The following is a 13,534-nucleotide window of genomic DNA, read 5'->3' as shown; positions in this document are numbered from 1 at the left end:
CATTGTTAAAAAGGATCCGGGCCCCCACAACGTCATAAAGTCGAGCTCCGCATTGTTTGGCGTAGTTGGCGAGCACCAGTAGTCCTTGGTAGCTCAAGGAACACCATCAAGACACACCGTTAGATCCCTGAATGGCCCGCTTCTGCAACTTGGGGCAAACCAAGATCTCGGCTGTAGCTTGGCGCTCCTCTTTGCCCGCTCCCCGACATCTCGGCACCGTGGCTTAAGTTCCTCAGTGCTGCCGTGACACCTCTGCAATCCGGATCAGCCTACCTCAAATTTGGGGGGAAAATGCCAGCCTTCTTGTTCTACGGAATTCCATAAACAATAGCATCACAGGTATCTAGAAAAAAATTATTGTCCCGCATGGTGAAATAACCCTGGTATTTATGGAACTCCGTAGAAATCGGACCTCCATATGGCCCCCCATGACGTCAATAAGGAATTCCGCATAACTAAATCGTCAAACTAGCGCGTACTCTCCTCAAACCCCCACACCCCCGCGTAAATTCACCGCTTTTTCCCATTCAGGTCCCCCAGCTCCTTTTCCATGCGGCTAATCTCGGCTCGGAGCTTCTCATTCACGTGGTGGATCTCCGTGTTCTTCTCGTTGTTTACCCTGATCACCTCGTAGTTCGACAACAGCGCGTTCAGTTTCCGCTCGCTCTCGTTGCGCTTCAGCCGCAACTGCCCGTTGTTCGCCTCCAGCTTCTTGATGGCCGTTTGGTTGCTGAACTTTTCCTCATTCAGCTGCTTGTAATTGTTCAGCAGCTCATTGTACTTTGCATGCTTCTCCTCCAGCTCCTCCTGCAGCCGGTGCAGCTTGTTCTTCTGCCGGCGCAGCTCCTCCGGCTCACGCACCGTTTCTCCCAGCAGCTGGAACTCGTGCGAGAAGAGCACCACGCGGCTGGACACCTCCGCAGACACCCGTGCACCGCAAAGCAGATTCGCAACGTCGCCGGCCAGCGAGTCGAAGCCGTACAGCACAACGCGGTGCAGCAGCACGTCCAGCTCGGCAGCAGTGACCCGCAGCCAGAACTGCTCGCTGCCAACCTCGCGCGCAACGTACTCGTACACGCTCTCGTGCTCGCGCCACCACCTCACCAGCACCGACGCGTCGATCGTCTCGACGATGCGCAGCACCAGGAACACGAGCTGGCGGAGGTTGGTCTGTTCGTACAGTTTAGCGAGCAGAAACGTGATCTGCGGCGACCTGTGCACCGTGTACAGTCTCACGAGCAGCGGCGGCAGAGTTTGCACGGCGAGTTTGCCGCACACGGGCGCCAGCTCGGAGTATGCTGTTTCCTGCTGGACGTTCAACGATTCCAGTTGTTTGGACAGTTCCGGGTTCGGAGCAGACACGGGCGCAAATTTCCGCACCATCGGGCTCTTGAGCACGAGCTCGTACACCGCCACCTTGTCTGGGTTACTGTAGTTGCCCGCTTCGATCTCGCTGCGCAACTCGATCCAGTGGTCTTTGGAGTTGATGCTGGTGAGATACTCGTCCTGGGACAGCTTCAATTCGTCGGGCAGGGAGTCGAGTGTGCGTTTGATGCGCACTGTTTGGCTATCGAGCAGGAACTCGAGGTTGATTTCCTGGAGACTGGCCTCTTTGGACACGGACAACGAGGTGGACCGGGAAACGTGGGACGAGGTGCGCTGGGCAATTGGCGAGCCGAGCGGCGTGTGCACCTCGAAGTCCTCCACGGAGGCGCGCTTCATGCCGTACTTTTTCGCTGGCCGGGGACGCTGGGGCAAAGCGGGACGATCTTCCGGAGTGGGTTTTTGGGGCTCTGTGGATTGTGCCCGGTGGCGCGGCGGCAATGGCGGCGACACCGGGGTGTACGGGTCCAGCAGAGCTAGCTGGTCGGAGGTGTTTTGCCGGCTCAGGTCGGCTGGCTGGTTGTCTGTTGTAGACATGACGTTTCCGATAAGTTTAATATCTGTAAAATACCAGGTGGTGCAAAGATGGTTTTCTTTTTAGGTGAAAAAAAAAAAAAATTGATATATAAATTTTTTAGACACTTTTCCACCATGTCTAACATCATCAACATCGAGCACGACCGCGTCTCGAACACAACGGCCACGGACTTCCCCGGGTACTCTGCAAACGGCGAGCATGCGTGGGACCTGGCCGAGTTCAAACGGCAGTTCAAGCTGGACATCTCGTACATCACGTCCAGAACTGCGAATTTCGACCTTGTGGGTGTGGATTCGTCGGTGGCCAACGCTTTCCGGCGGATCATGATCGCAGAGGTGCCCTCGGTGGCGGCCGAGTACGTGTACATCTTCAACAACACGTCTGTGATCCAGGACGAGGTGTTGGCGCACAGAATCGGGCTTGTGCCTTTAAAGGTGGACCCGGACATGTTGACGTGGATCGACCCGAACGCAGAGGAAGAGGACAAGTTCACCGACGAGAACACCGTGGTGTTGTCGCTGGACGTCGCATGCACCAGAAACCCAGACGCGGTGCCGGGAAACAACGACCCTGAGAACCTGTACCGGAACTCCAACGTCTACGCCAGAGACCTCAAGTTCGAGCCAAACGGCCGCCAGGTGACGCAGTTTGCCAGCACGCCTGTTGTGCCGTGCGACCCGGACATTCTGATCGCCAAGCTGCGGCCAAACCAGGAGATCTCGCTGCGTGTGCACTGTGTTCTGGGCATTGGGGCCGACCACGCCAAGTTCTCGCCAGTGAGCACGGCCTCATACAGACTGCTGCCCACGATCGACATCAAGCAGCCCATCACGGGCGCGGACGCGGTCAAGTTCCAGAAATGCTTCCCGTCCGGCGTGATAGGCATCGACTCGAACGGCTCCGCGTACGTTGCGGACGCCAGAAAGGACACTGTTTCCAGAGAGGTGCTCAGACACAAGGAGTTCGACGGAAAGGTCAAGCTGGGCCGCAAGAGAGACCATTTCATCTTCAACGTGGAGTCCACGGGCGCCATGCCCCCAGAAGAGATTTTTTACAAGTCGATCCGCGTGCTCAAGACCAAGGCCGAGTACCTGCGCAGCTGTCCTATCGGCAATCTGTAGACGTTAATAGAACCCAATCCACGACTAGACTCCTATTCCGGGCATCATCTCCGACAGCGACGGTGCTGGTGTTTCTGTGCGCTCAAACAGCTTCACGTGCTTCACGATCTTGACCACGTCGATCGACGCCACCGTCTCGTCGTCGTCCGCGTCGCACTGGCCCTCCTTGACAAAGTTGAGACTGTACAGGGCGAACTGCATCAGGCACAACACGGCGTCCCACATGAGCAGGTACGCGAGTTTGCGCGGCCACGAGCGGAACTGCAGCTCGCCAATGATGTTCAAAATGTACGCCCCGTAAGAGACACTGTCGCCGAGCCCGTCTCTTGCAGAGAACACAACGTGCACTGCAATCGCCACCATATTGAACCCGATGCCCAGCAAAAGTACCTTCTGCGCTAGCACGCGCTGGATCGACAGCGTCAGCATGCCGCCGACCTCCATGCTGCTTGGCGGGTGGCCCAGCATGAACTGCTGGAACCCTCGAAAAAGGAGAACAAGGATGTTCTCGTCCGCAAGGTACAGCAAGATCAGCACCAAGTAGCATCCGACGTCCAGCCGCGCGGCCAGGCTCTTCTTGTACTCAAGCCGCTGTGCCTTGTTGGTATGTTCGTTGCCCATTGAAAGTTGCCGTTCCAGCTCCGAGCGGATTTTCATAGAACTATGGGGGTTTTAATTAAATATATTTTTTCTACACTCTATTAAGGTCGACCGACTCGACAAGGTCGGAACCCAGGTGGACGATTTGCGCCAGGAGAGCGGCCCGGTTCAGCTGCAGCTGGTCGTCGTCGATGGGCTCGACGTCGTAGCCCAGGTTCACGCGGAACTTCTTCTTGGAGCCGGCCACCACTGGGTTGAGTAAGCCGGCTACCACGTTGGTCTGGCCATTCTGGCTCAAACCGGTGTACTTGCCGCACGAGACGACCAGCACGTTGCCGAACCGCGCACGAAGCTCGCGACAGTACGCGCCCACAGGGTCCTGCTCGCCGCTCGCATCGTCCACAGCAGGAAGCGCGCTCACCAGGTTCTTGAACTTGTTCTCCAGCAACAGCCCCGTCTTGGACGCGTACTCGGTCGGCGTCTTGATCCGCAGCACAAAATCGTAGTCCTTGAGTGCCGGCGTGAACACCAGTTTCAGCGTGCGCGAGTCCAGCGACTTGCTCACGGCATTCACCGCAGCTTTACTGAGAGCAGTAAGTCTGGTTGCTATTGGCAGACTCAGACCCAAAGACCACAGTCTACCAGACAGATCTTCCTTCGACGCCACGAAGAACTGCGTCTTGAGAGCCTGCGGGTCCTCCTTGCGCACCTTGGCGAAATTGCCCAACATGGCCTGGTAGCTCTGCACGGTCAGTTTGTCGGAAATCAGGTCGATGTAGTTACCGGACTTTTCCAGATCTTTGGCCAGGTCCAGCACCAACGGGTCCTCTTTCCAGTTCCATTGGCTTAGGAACTGCAGCGTCCGCAAAAAGCCAGACTCGATGCTCGACGGCACAGAGTACGGAGCAGGGTCCACAAAAACCTTCATCACCAGCAGCTCCACGAGCTCGTCGGAGAAGTGCGAAAGCAGTAGCTGTGCGTCGAGCCACCGCTTGAACAACCTCACCGTCGCTGAGTACAGCGGGAAGTGCGTGCTGAGCGACGCGATCGCGCGGTGGTGTTTCACAGAACCCATGTATTTCTGGTTGAATGCCAAATAAATGTCGCTGACTGTTTTCTTTTGCTTTTCGGAGCTGTTTTCAATTGCACGCAAATACAACACCTCGTCTCTTTCGGTCAGCACGTAGAACCGGAATCCATAGCCATCTGGACTGATGATGTTGAGCGTCTTGATCTGAGAGTTGTACGGCACCGAGGTCTCGTCTTTCTCAAGGTACGACTTGTACTCTGTGTTTTCTGCCAGATGCTGGTTGATCTTGAGCAGGAACGCGGTCTTGGTCTGCTCCAAGGCTAGCAGCTCGTCCGGCCATTTCGTGGACGTCTCAAACTGGATAATGGATTCGTTGAAAAAATCTGGATTTCCAACGGCCAACGGAACAGGCAGGATCGTGGACGTGTTGCGCAAGGCTGGCGACGCAGGCAGAATAGACTTGATAGCCAGTGGTAGCTCAATGTCGTTCAGAACCTTGCATAGCTCGTTATAGGAGGTTTTCAACGACTGGAAGTTGGGTGGAATCAGTTGCACCGCGTTCGACGTTAGCGGAACAGGAAGCATCTTCCAAAACTTGCTGGAGCTGTACTCTAACCGAACGTTTGGGCCGATGTGGAGCTCAAACACGTAGTTCAAGATGGAAACCACCGCCAGCTCGTTGGCTGGCCACAAACAACTGTACTGGATGTTACCGTCCTTGTACCGTCTGACCTGGGCCTTGGACCCCCAGAACGAGCGGAACTTGACCGCGTTCTCCTCATCCTCGTGCAACGGACCCTTGGTGACCTTGTTTTCGCTCTCCGAGGCGTTCAAAAACAGCCCAATCTCCACCGACTTGTCCTCGGGCTCGGGGTGTCTCTTCTGAACACTCCATCTATCCTCTGTGGCAGACACGCTAACAGCCACCTGATTAGCACGCTCGCCCAGCGCCCGAGTGACCAGTCGGTAAATCTTGCTGGTGACGAAGTTTTCGTAGGTTAGGAACATGATACGCTCGATCGAGCCGAACTTGTCGTGCTGGTCCAGAGTCTTGAGCGGCACGGAAACGAGCGTATCGTAATGCAGGTATTTCTGAGTGTTTTTGAGAATGAAGATCTGGCGGAACCGATCCTGGACCACATCGTTGAGCAGGTCCAAAGTCTCTGCTGCCTGTTTCTTGAGCAGCAGGTACGACGAAGGTGTCATTTTCCAAAAGATATTAATTTTCGTGGTCTTGTCGAACAACGTTGGCACATTGAAGCCGCCTTTCTTGTAAACAGAGCTTCCGTCGCCAATGGTGGATGTGAACGATAGATAGCCGTCTTTTAGCAGGTCCTGGGTAGCCAGGTACTTGATTGTTCCTTTGAAAAGCTGGTAGCTGGAGTAACCATGGAGCAGGATCTTGTTCCCAGATTCTCCTCCGCCATTAAGGAGCGCAGACATGAGCATGGCGAGCTCAAAATGACCAAATCCGCCCTTATTGAAATGCGAGCCCAATCCGTGCTGTTTGAGCCAGAGCTTTCCCAGAGCAGTAGCATCTCTAAATGCCTCTGTCGACTTTTTAGTAGCATACAGGTACTTCAAGTAGTACTTGTACGTGGTGGAAGACAAGATGGAAGCGTTGTATAACGGAGTTGGCGGCAGTTCGTCTTCTGTCTGGATACGAATGCAGTTTCTGTCTGGAAGCAGTTTCTTGCTCTCAAACAAGCCGTACTCGAGCCCAACCAAAAGCCGGATCTTAAACTTTGTGTCTTGAAACACCAGATCGTCTGGATGCTTTTTGTCTGGAGAGATGCTGTCTATTCTAATGCTTGGACACAATCTATCGCCGTTGACGTACTCGTACGAGATTCGCACCGGGAGATGGTGTTTTGCGGTCAATGTGATCAATTGGTCAGCCAAGTACGCCACGTAAAATGCTCTTTTGTACAGGGCTTTATAATTAAGGTAATCCTTTGGCTGGAACAAGGACTTTGGCATGGTGACGGCCACGTCGATAGCCATACCGTCTGGCTGCTGGATGCCTGTTTTCAGGCCGAACGAGCCCACAAGCGACACATCCGATGGGGCTTGGTACTGCAGCGCGTAATTAATAGCGGTGGGTTTGGGGTCTGGGAAGGGGATAGCCACCTTGTTTTTGGACTTTGCAAAGTGTTTTTCCGCCTGTTCGAGCGAAAACGCCTCCGATTGCGGAATCTGCTGCACAACCTCGTACAGTCGGTGGAGAACACGCTCGATCAGCTTGCAGTGGGCCTCTTTGAGCCGCAGTTCCTTCACGAGCTCGTCGATCTGGAGTTTGAAGATGTTGGACTTGAACAGCTCTGCAGTCTCCCTGGCGGCCTGGACGTCCTGAGCAAGCAGCTGGACCCGTTTCTGGGGCCGCTTGACCACCTCGACGTTCTGGACGGCCGCATCGACGCCGTCGCTGTCCGACTCCGACTCTCTGTCTCTTTTAACCATATACAAGATTTGTTAAAAATTTTAGAGTAGTGTAATGCACATAATGGGCGGGAGCTGTCACGGGGTGTCTGTGAGAGGGGCACGGAGAACGCCACAAGGTGGGCCAGCGAGATCGAAATGGTGGTGTTAAGACCAAACCATAGTAGCTGTCGCTTATGAAACCCGTTCCGACCCCAGCTGGCCCCAATCACGGGACCCGTTCTTGCCGCCCCCGTTACCGGTGTTAGGTGTGTGCGAGGAAAATGTGTCTCCAAATAAGTTTGCCTAACGATGCTCCGGATGTACGAACCACGACTCGCGGCCAGACGGTACGTGCTGACGAGAACCGCCGTGCGGTTCAACTCCACCGCCCCGAAGCCCACGCTGTGGCACAAGGTCAAGCACGAGGCCCAGCACTACTGGGCAGGCACCAAGCTGTTGGGCCTCGAGATCAAAATCTCGTCCAAACTGGTGCTCAAGTCGGCGTCGGGGTATGAGCTCACGCGCAGAGAGTACAGACAACTGCAGCGGACCACCGCCGACGTGTTGCGGCTGTTTCCGTTTGCGATGTTTGTTTTGGTTCCGTTTGCAGAGCTTTTACTGCCGGTGGCCCTGAAACTGTTCCCTAACCTGCTGCCGTCCACGTACGAGTCCAAGAAGGACAAGGAGAAGAACCTGTTGAAGCTCAGAGACACGCGCACCAAGGTGAGCGAGATCCTCAGAACACAGGCCAAGCCCATCAAATTGCCGTCCACCATCACCGAGGAGCAACGGGCCGACTTTAAGGACTTTTACTCCAAGCTGCGGAGCACCGGGTCCGACTCGATCCCCAAGGAACAGCTTCTGCGTGTGGCCAAGCTGTTCAAAGACGACCTGATTCTGGATAACGTGTCACGGGGCATTCTGATAGCCATTGCCAAGTACATCAATCTGCGGCCGTTTGGAACAGACCAGATCCTGCGGTACCGGATCCGGCACAAGATGCTGAAAATCAAGCAGGACGACAAGCTGATCGAGTACGAGGGGGTCAAGTCGTTGTCGCCGCTCGAGCTGCAGGTGGCCTGTGCCTCGCGCGGGCTGCGTATTGCCGACATCTCGCTTGACAGACAACGGGAGCTGCTACAGTTCTGGCTCAACATGCGGCTAAGAGAGAAGATCCCGTCCACGCTGCTGATTCTGGCCAACGCGTATACGTACGGCGCGCCGGCAGAGTACTCGCAGTACGATGCGTTGAAGTCCGTGCTCAACTCGCTGCCCGAGGAGTTCTACCACGAGCAGGAGCTGCATGTGGACGAGGACAGGGCCACTTTCGAGCAACGGATGAACGTCATCAAGGAGCAGGAGCATCTGATCAAGAGCGAGAATGTCCAGGAGCAGGACCACAAGGTCATTGTCAAGGACAAGCTGAGTCTGGACGACGAGGACAAGCCGCACGGGTCTAAATAGAGTGGATAGATAATTTTCGGCACATTTTTTACTAATGCCCAGGGTCTGGTGCAAGACGTGTTCCAAGGTATGTTTTGAGGACGCTTGACTAACCAGTTTGTTGATGGGAACCAGCAGAAGACGCACGAGGCGAGTGCGGGCCACCGCGCGGCCACTGCGCGCGTGTTGAAGGGCCTGCGCGAGCGACAGCGAGAAAACGACGCTCAGGCCTCGCTGGCCGAGAAAGAGCTGCACAGGATCCGCGAGCGGTCGCCCGTGCGCCGGAAGCCGTGCGTGGAAGCTCAATCTGAGCAGCAAACGGCGGAGAAGGATCAAAAAACGGCGATTCCTCTCGGAGTGTACAGAAAGGCCATTTCGCACTCACAGAAAGAAATACAAGCCTGGTCGGTGCAGGAGAAACCGCTCGAGGACCCGGTGGACGACCCGCTCGACGAGTCCCCCGCCAAACCGCCCACGGCATTCCGCAAACGACGCCCCAAATAACTTACAATATCATACTGTTCTGATTGTATGTACATCGTTTCTCATGTAAACTTCCGAGACCCTCCTCTCACAAACTCCAGGATCTTCCAGCCCTCGGTCTCCGGGTTGTCCACGTCCTCAGGAACACGCGTGATCACCAGGGCGTACGTCGAAAGCATGATGTCTTCCTCGGTACCGGCAACCACCTCGCCCGTCTTGGCCCGTCTGAACAGGTTGATCTCCTGGACACGGGCGCTGATCACAAACACAGGGATCTGGTTAGGCTCGAGCATTCTCGACGAGACAATCTCGACGTTTCTCACGTCCAAAATGCGTCCATCGGAGAAAATGCCCTGGTCTCTAAACTGTTTCTGCTGTGCGGCCAGAATGTTGGCTGGAGCTTCAGAAAGCCACAGTCTCAGCGTCTTTTCGTCGCCGGTGATGTATGCCTCCAAAACCTCCGGCACAATGTACTCTCTCAGCTGTTTGGTGAGGGCCTCTGTGTTGAAGTTTGGATCCAGCTCTCTGAACGCCTTGATCACTCTGGCACCTTCAGTCTCGGCGAAAAAGCTGCCGATCTTGTCCATCACCGTTCTGATCAGAACAAGCAACGGGTTCTCGGCCTCCTCCCATTTTTCTCTCAACATAACAAGCATTCTGCCGATCGCAGAGTTCGGCTTGATCTTGATCTTGTCCTTGATGCTGCTCTCCGACTTGATGTTGGTGGCCACGAGCGCCGTTCCGGCCTCCTCGTCTCTCTTGATGGCCTTTGGTTTGTTTTCCAGCTCTCTTTCCCGACGCAAACGTCTCTGCTCCTTGGTCTCGTACAAACCGTATCTGGAGGCTCCTTCGTCCAGAGTCTGGCTAACCTCCTGGTACGTTTTCGTTTTCCGTATTGGCTCAATCACATGGTCCACGGTTTCTGCAGTTTTCTCCACCGTGGTTCTCACACCCTTACCCACGGGCGACTCCCAGGCCTTGTGCGCCACCTCTCCAACAACATGGGCGGTCTTCTCGACGCCCTTGGCGATCGCACCGGAAGATTTCTGCGCCGCGTTGTACGCATCCTTGGCCCGCTTGAACGCCTCGCTTTCGCCCATCTCGTCTGTCGCCGATCTCAGCTGCTTAATCTGGTCTGAAAGCTCGTTACTCTTCTTCCATTCCCTCCGGAACGTGTCCACGAAAACCTGCATTGGCGACTTCTGTCCCGCCCAACGGGCTCCCCCGCTCGAAAACGCACGGATCCCCACACTGGGTCCACGCACAACGGATGTTTTGTACAAGATGCGGCCGGCTAGCATGGTTGTCCAGGTTATGGAAAAATTTGATATATTTTTTGTTTCTGTCATTTGTTTGTGCAAATTAGTTTAAACAAAACGAAAGGTGTTTCCTTCCTTGCCATTTGCCCATGTTTGACAACGAGCCGCCGTACAAGCGCAAGGCGTTTGGCTCGCTCAACGGCCCGCGGCTCAAGAGTGCGCAGGTGCGGCAGATCAAGCCTTCCGACAGTCTGCTGAGGGCCTCGCCTACCAAGATCACCATTCCCAGACAAATAGAGGTGGACACCAGGGAACGGGGTAGAGGTTCGCAACGCCAGCAGGGCGCCAAGTTCAATCTCCGCCGCGTGCGGTTGTTTACCACCGCGTCCGCAACCCCAAACACCGTCTCGGACCAGATCTGTCTCAACTCCCAGAGCAAACGGCTCACCATCTACAGTCTGCAGGCAAACGACGAGGTGTACTTTGCCATCAATTACCCGCAGATCAAGAGTGTTGATTTCTGCTCGAACCCAGAAAGCAGCTTCCATTTCGTGATCAACCTCGAGCACAGCATCAACGGCACGTATCGCAACAGGAACATCCACATCACCAGGGTCTGGGTGTTTGTGAGTCTGAGCGACGAGTCCGGCTACGAACAGCTGGTCAGAGACCTTGGCGAAGGGGTCACGTGCAACAAGCTTACCGCAGCAGAGATGAATAACGCTTACATGAAGAAAGAGGAGCCCGTGGCGACCGTCAAGAGCCCGACCAGGATCGAGCCGATCGCGCCCAGCACGTTCTACGGGAAAAGCCCGGCCAAGCTGACCCCCTTCAGCTCCGACCTCGACTCGAGCAACATCCTGGACGCCCCGCGCGCGCGCCAGACCCGAAACGCGGCCCAGGTGCAGATTGATGAAGAACTCGACACCCTCGCAGAGTTCCAGGACGAAAACATCGACCGCGACGACCAGATCGTGTTCGACCCGCCGCTCAAGTACCGGTTTGCGTCGCGCAAGTCCATGATCGTCTCCAACAAGGACTTCAACTCGTTGTACAACGGCAACTGGGTCAACGACTCGATCGTCGATTTCTTCATGCAGTACAATTTGCAACGTGCCAGGAAAGCCGGCACTCTGGGTGCATCGCGTATCGAACTGTTCAACTCGTTTTTCTACACGAAACTTACCATGTTCGAGCCCGACACAGACTACTACGCCAACGTGCGGTCGTGGTTCAAGTCCAACGACACGCTATTTGACAACGACTTCGTGGTGATCCCGATCATGAAGGACCTGCACTGGTTCTTCGTGCTGATCACCAACCTGCCACGACTACGCCACTTTGGCAGCACCGACACAGAGCCAGAAGTGCTGGACGGACTGCTCACAGTGAAGAAAAAACCAATAGCCAACATCTTTGTGCTGGACTCGTTGCAGAAACTGCAGCCCAACATCGCGTCGCCCATCAAGAACTTCCTCGTGGCGTACGCAAAGGATAAGTACAACCTGGACATTCCCATCAGCCACATCCGTCGCCAAACGTGCAACATCCCGCAGCAAAAGAACTTCAACGACTGTGGACTGCACGTGATTTACAATGCAAACAAGTTCTTTGAGAACCCGGACGAGTTCAAGGCCAAGATCTTGACAGAGTTCCGCCGCAAGCGGTCCAGCAAGTATTTTGCCAACGCCCTTTTCGATGACGACGAGCGCAAGGTCATCCGAAAACGGCTGCGTGACGAGCTGGTGTCGCTGCTACGGGAGCAGGTTGCCAAAGATGGCGGCGACGTTTCTACAGTCGGTGTAGAGACGTACGGGTCGCGCAAGGCGCGCGGGCTGCGCGAGCCGTCCGAGGAGGCAGAGCTGCCTGGGTCGGACCTCGTTCTCGACGACGAGATCCAGATCGTGAACGAGATCTCGCACGGAGTGCAGTCCAAACAGTTCCGGTCCGAGTCCGAGGAGCTGGAGTCGCAGGAGAGCGACGCGCCGATCCGGCTGGCGTCTTCGGAGTCGGCCGAGCGTGCGCCGCTTGACGAGAAAGTGTCGCTCGTCTTGGACGATAACGGGTCGCTCCAAGAGGTTGTTGAGGTTTCCGACCGCAAACGGGCCAGCAACAAGGAGAACTCTGGCCGCCAAAACGTGCCCGTCGAGGTGGTCGACTCAGACACTTTGGAGCCCTCGCGCCGGCGGCAGTCGATGCGATCGTTCATCAAACTTACATAGGGTAATAAACAATTACGGCAAGCTATTTTAGCACCCAAAAAAAAATTATGGTGCAAGATGATTTTCCTGCAAAAATAAGCACCCAAGGCGGGAGTCGAACCCGCAATCTTTTGATTAGAAGTCAAACGCGTTAACCATTACGCTACCCGGGCGATTTCTACTTGTCAAAGCGACCCAGTCTGGTATGTTGACAAAAATCGTCCGTCGTGCACGGGTGCGACATTTTGCTTTGTAAATTTCGTCTTGTCTTGTTAAACATGTTGTCCTTTGCGTTTTTGCTGCTGTGTGTGCCGGCGTGGACGCTGGAGCTGGTGAACGTTGCCCTCACCGTGGACGGTATTGCTGGCTTGCCCGACGCGGGCGCAATTGCGCTCGACGCCGAGAGCAAGCGCATCGAGCTCGAGTTCGACATGACCGTCGGTGGGAATCCTGTCTCGAGCCCCCCACAGCAGGTGAGCGTTGTGCTCACGGGCGACGGCGTGGACTCGTACCATTACCCCACCGTGAAGGGTGCAGAGGCCAAACTAACCGTGCCGGTGGCAAAACTGTCTCCCTTCATCAAACAAAGCCCCGAGATCGTGGTGAGCGTTCTTACGGGAGACCCAGACACAGAGAAAAACTACTTTGAGCCGGTCGGCAAGCTACAGGCCGGTCTGTCCGCACGGTCGAGACCAGCCAGGTTCGGTGCGAAGGAGGAGATCGTGCACCAGTTTGGCGGGCTGCCGAAACACGTGAATCCTGTTATTTCCATTATATTCATTGGGGGAGTGGTGGCCCTGACGGTGGGGCTTTTTGCCGGGTGGACAGGCGTCAAGGCGGTGAACTTCGACAACCTAGGCAAGCTGCCAGCCGGGTTCACCGTGCAGTTTCTAGCCACGTTGGCTCTGATCGAGCTGATCTTTGTGGACTATTTTCTAGAGGCCTCGATTTTCACCACCATCTTCAGAACGTTTGTTGTTGGTGTTGTGAGCGTGTACCTTGGGTCGAAAGTGCTGCGTGCGCTACACGGGTTGCGCGAGGCGGGCAAGAGATGA

General features: G+C 55.4%; 10 protein-coding genes across 10 annotated transcripts; 6 read left to right on the top strand and 4 right to left on the bottom strand.

Moving 5' to 3' along the window:
- Window positions 1-510: 510 nt before the first annotated feature.
- On the bottom strand, window positions 511-1,920 carry OGAPHI_004730 (uncharacterized protein; the record flags this gene model as incomplete). The annotated part of the gene is made up of 1 exon (XM_046205840.1): window positions 511-1,920. One exon carries the CDS (start codon window positions 1,918-1,920, stop codon window positions 511-513), a length of 1,410 nt encoding a protein of 469 aa, XP_046060296.1.
- A 114-nt stretch (window positions 1,921-2,034) lies between these two features.
- On the top strand, window positions 2,035-3,042 carry OGAPHI_004729 (uncharacterized protein; the record flags this gene model as incomplete). Its single annotated transcript, XM_046205839.1, has 1 exon — window positions 2,035-3,042. One exon carries the CDS (start codon window positions 2,035-2,037, stop codon window positions 3,040-3,042), a length of 1,008 nt encoding a protein of 335 aa, XP_046060295.1.
- Window positions 3,043-3,066: 24 nt separating this feature from the next.
- Window positions 3,067-3,699, bottom strand: OGAPHI_004728 (uncharacterized protein; the record flags this gene model as incomplete). The annotated part of the gene is made up of 1 exon (XM_046205838.1): window positions 3,067-3,699. The coding sequence occupies one exon, from the start codon at window positions 3,697-3,699 to the stop codon at window positions 3,067-3,069; it is 633 nt and encodes a 210-aa protein (XP_046060294.1).
- Window positions 3,700-3,733: 34 nt separating this feature from the next.
- On the bottom strand, window positions 3,734-7,132 carry OGAPHI_004726 (uncharacterized protein; the record flags this gene model as incomplete). Its single annotated transcript, XM_046205835.1, has 1 exon — window positions 3,734-7,132. One exon carries the CDS (start codon window positions 7,130-7,132, stop codon window positions 3,734-3,736), a length of 3,399 nt encoding a protein of 1,132 aa, XP_046060292.1.
- Window positions 3,834-5,186, top strand: OGAPHI_004727 (uncharacterized protein; the record flags this gene model as incomplete). The annotated part of the gene is made up of 3 exons (XM_046205836.1): window positions 3,834-3,847; window positions 4,181-4,378; window positions 4,916-5,186. 3 exons carry the CDS (start codon window positions 3,834-3,836, stop codon window positions 5,184-5,186), a joined length of 483 nt encoding a protein of 160 aa, XP_046060293.1.
- A 270-nt stretch (window positions 7,133-7,402) lies between the features above and the next one.
- Window positions 7,403-8,557, top strand: OGAPHI_004725 (uncharacterized protein; the record flags this gene model as incomplete). Its single annotated transcript, XM_046205834.1, has 1 exon — window positions 7,403-8,557. The coding sequence occupies one exon, from the start codon at window positions 7,403-7,405 to the stop codon at window positions 8,555-8,557; it is 1,155 nt and encodes a 384-aa protein (XP_046060291.1).
- A 510-nt stretch (window positions 8,558-9,067) lies between these two features.
- On the top strand, window positions 9,068-10,390 carry OGAPHI_004724 (uncharacterized protein; the record flags this gene model as incomplete). The annotated part of the gene is made up of 1 exon (XM_046205833.1): window positions 9,068-10,390. One exon carries the CDS (start codon window positions 9,068-9,070, stop codon window positions 10,388-10,390), a length of 1,323 nt encoding a protein of 440 aa, XP_046060290.1.
- Window positions 9,082-11,692, bottom strand: OGAPHI_004723 (uncharacterized protein; the record flags this gene model as incomplete). Its single annotated transcript, XM_046205832.1, has 3 exons — window positions 9,082-10,313; window positions 10,550-11,409; window positions 11,493-11,692. 3 exons carry the CDS (start codon window positions 11,690-11,692, stop codon window positions 9,082-9,084), a joined length of 2,292 nt encoding a protein of 763 aa, XP_046060289.1.
- Window positions 10,428-12,500, top strand: OGAPHI_004722 (uncharacterized protein; the record flags this gene model as incomplete). The annotated part of the gene is made up of 1 exon (XM_046205831.1): window positions 10,428-12,500. One exon carries the CDS (start codon window positions 10,428-10,430, stop codon window positions 12,498-12,500), a length of 2,073 nt encoding a protein of 690 aa, XP_046060288.1.
- Window positions 12,501-12,757: 257 nt separating this feature from the next.
- OGAPHI_004721 (uncharacterized protein) lies at window positions 12,758-13,534 on the top strand (the record flags this gene model as incomplete). The annotated part of the gene is made up of 1 exon (XM_046205830.1): window positions 12,758-13,534. One exon carries the CDS (start codon window positions 12,758-12,760, stop codon window positions 13,532-13,534), a length of 777 nt encoding a protein of 258 aa, XP_046060287.1.

Source organism: Ogataea philodendri, assembly GCF_020536065.1.
Source record: "Ogataea philodendri strain CBS6075 chromosome Unknown scaffold15, whole genome shotgun sequence".
NCBI classification, from domain to species: Eukaryota; Fungi; Ascomycota; class Pichiomycetes; order Pichiales; family Pichiaceae; genus Ogataea; species Ogataea philodendri.
The sequence above is the reverse complement of the archived record's forward strand: the minus strand, read 5'-3'. Positions and strand labels throughout refer to the sequence as shown.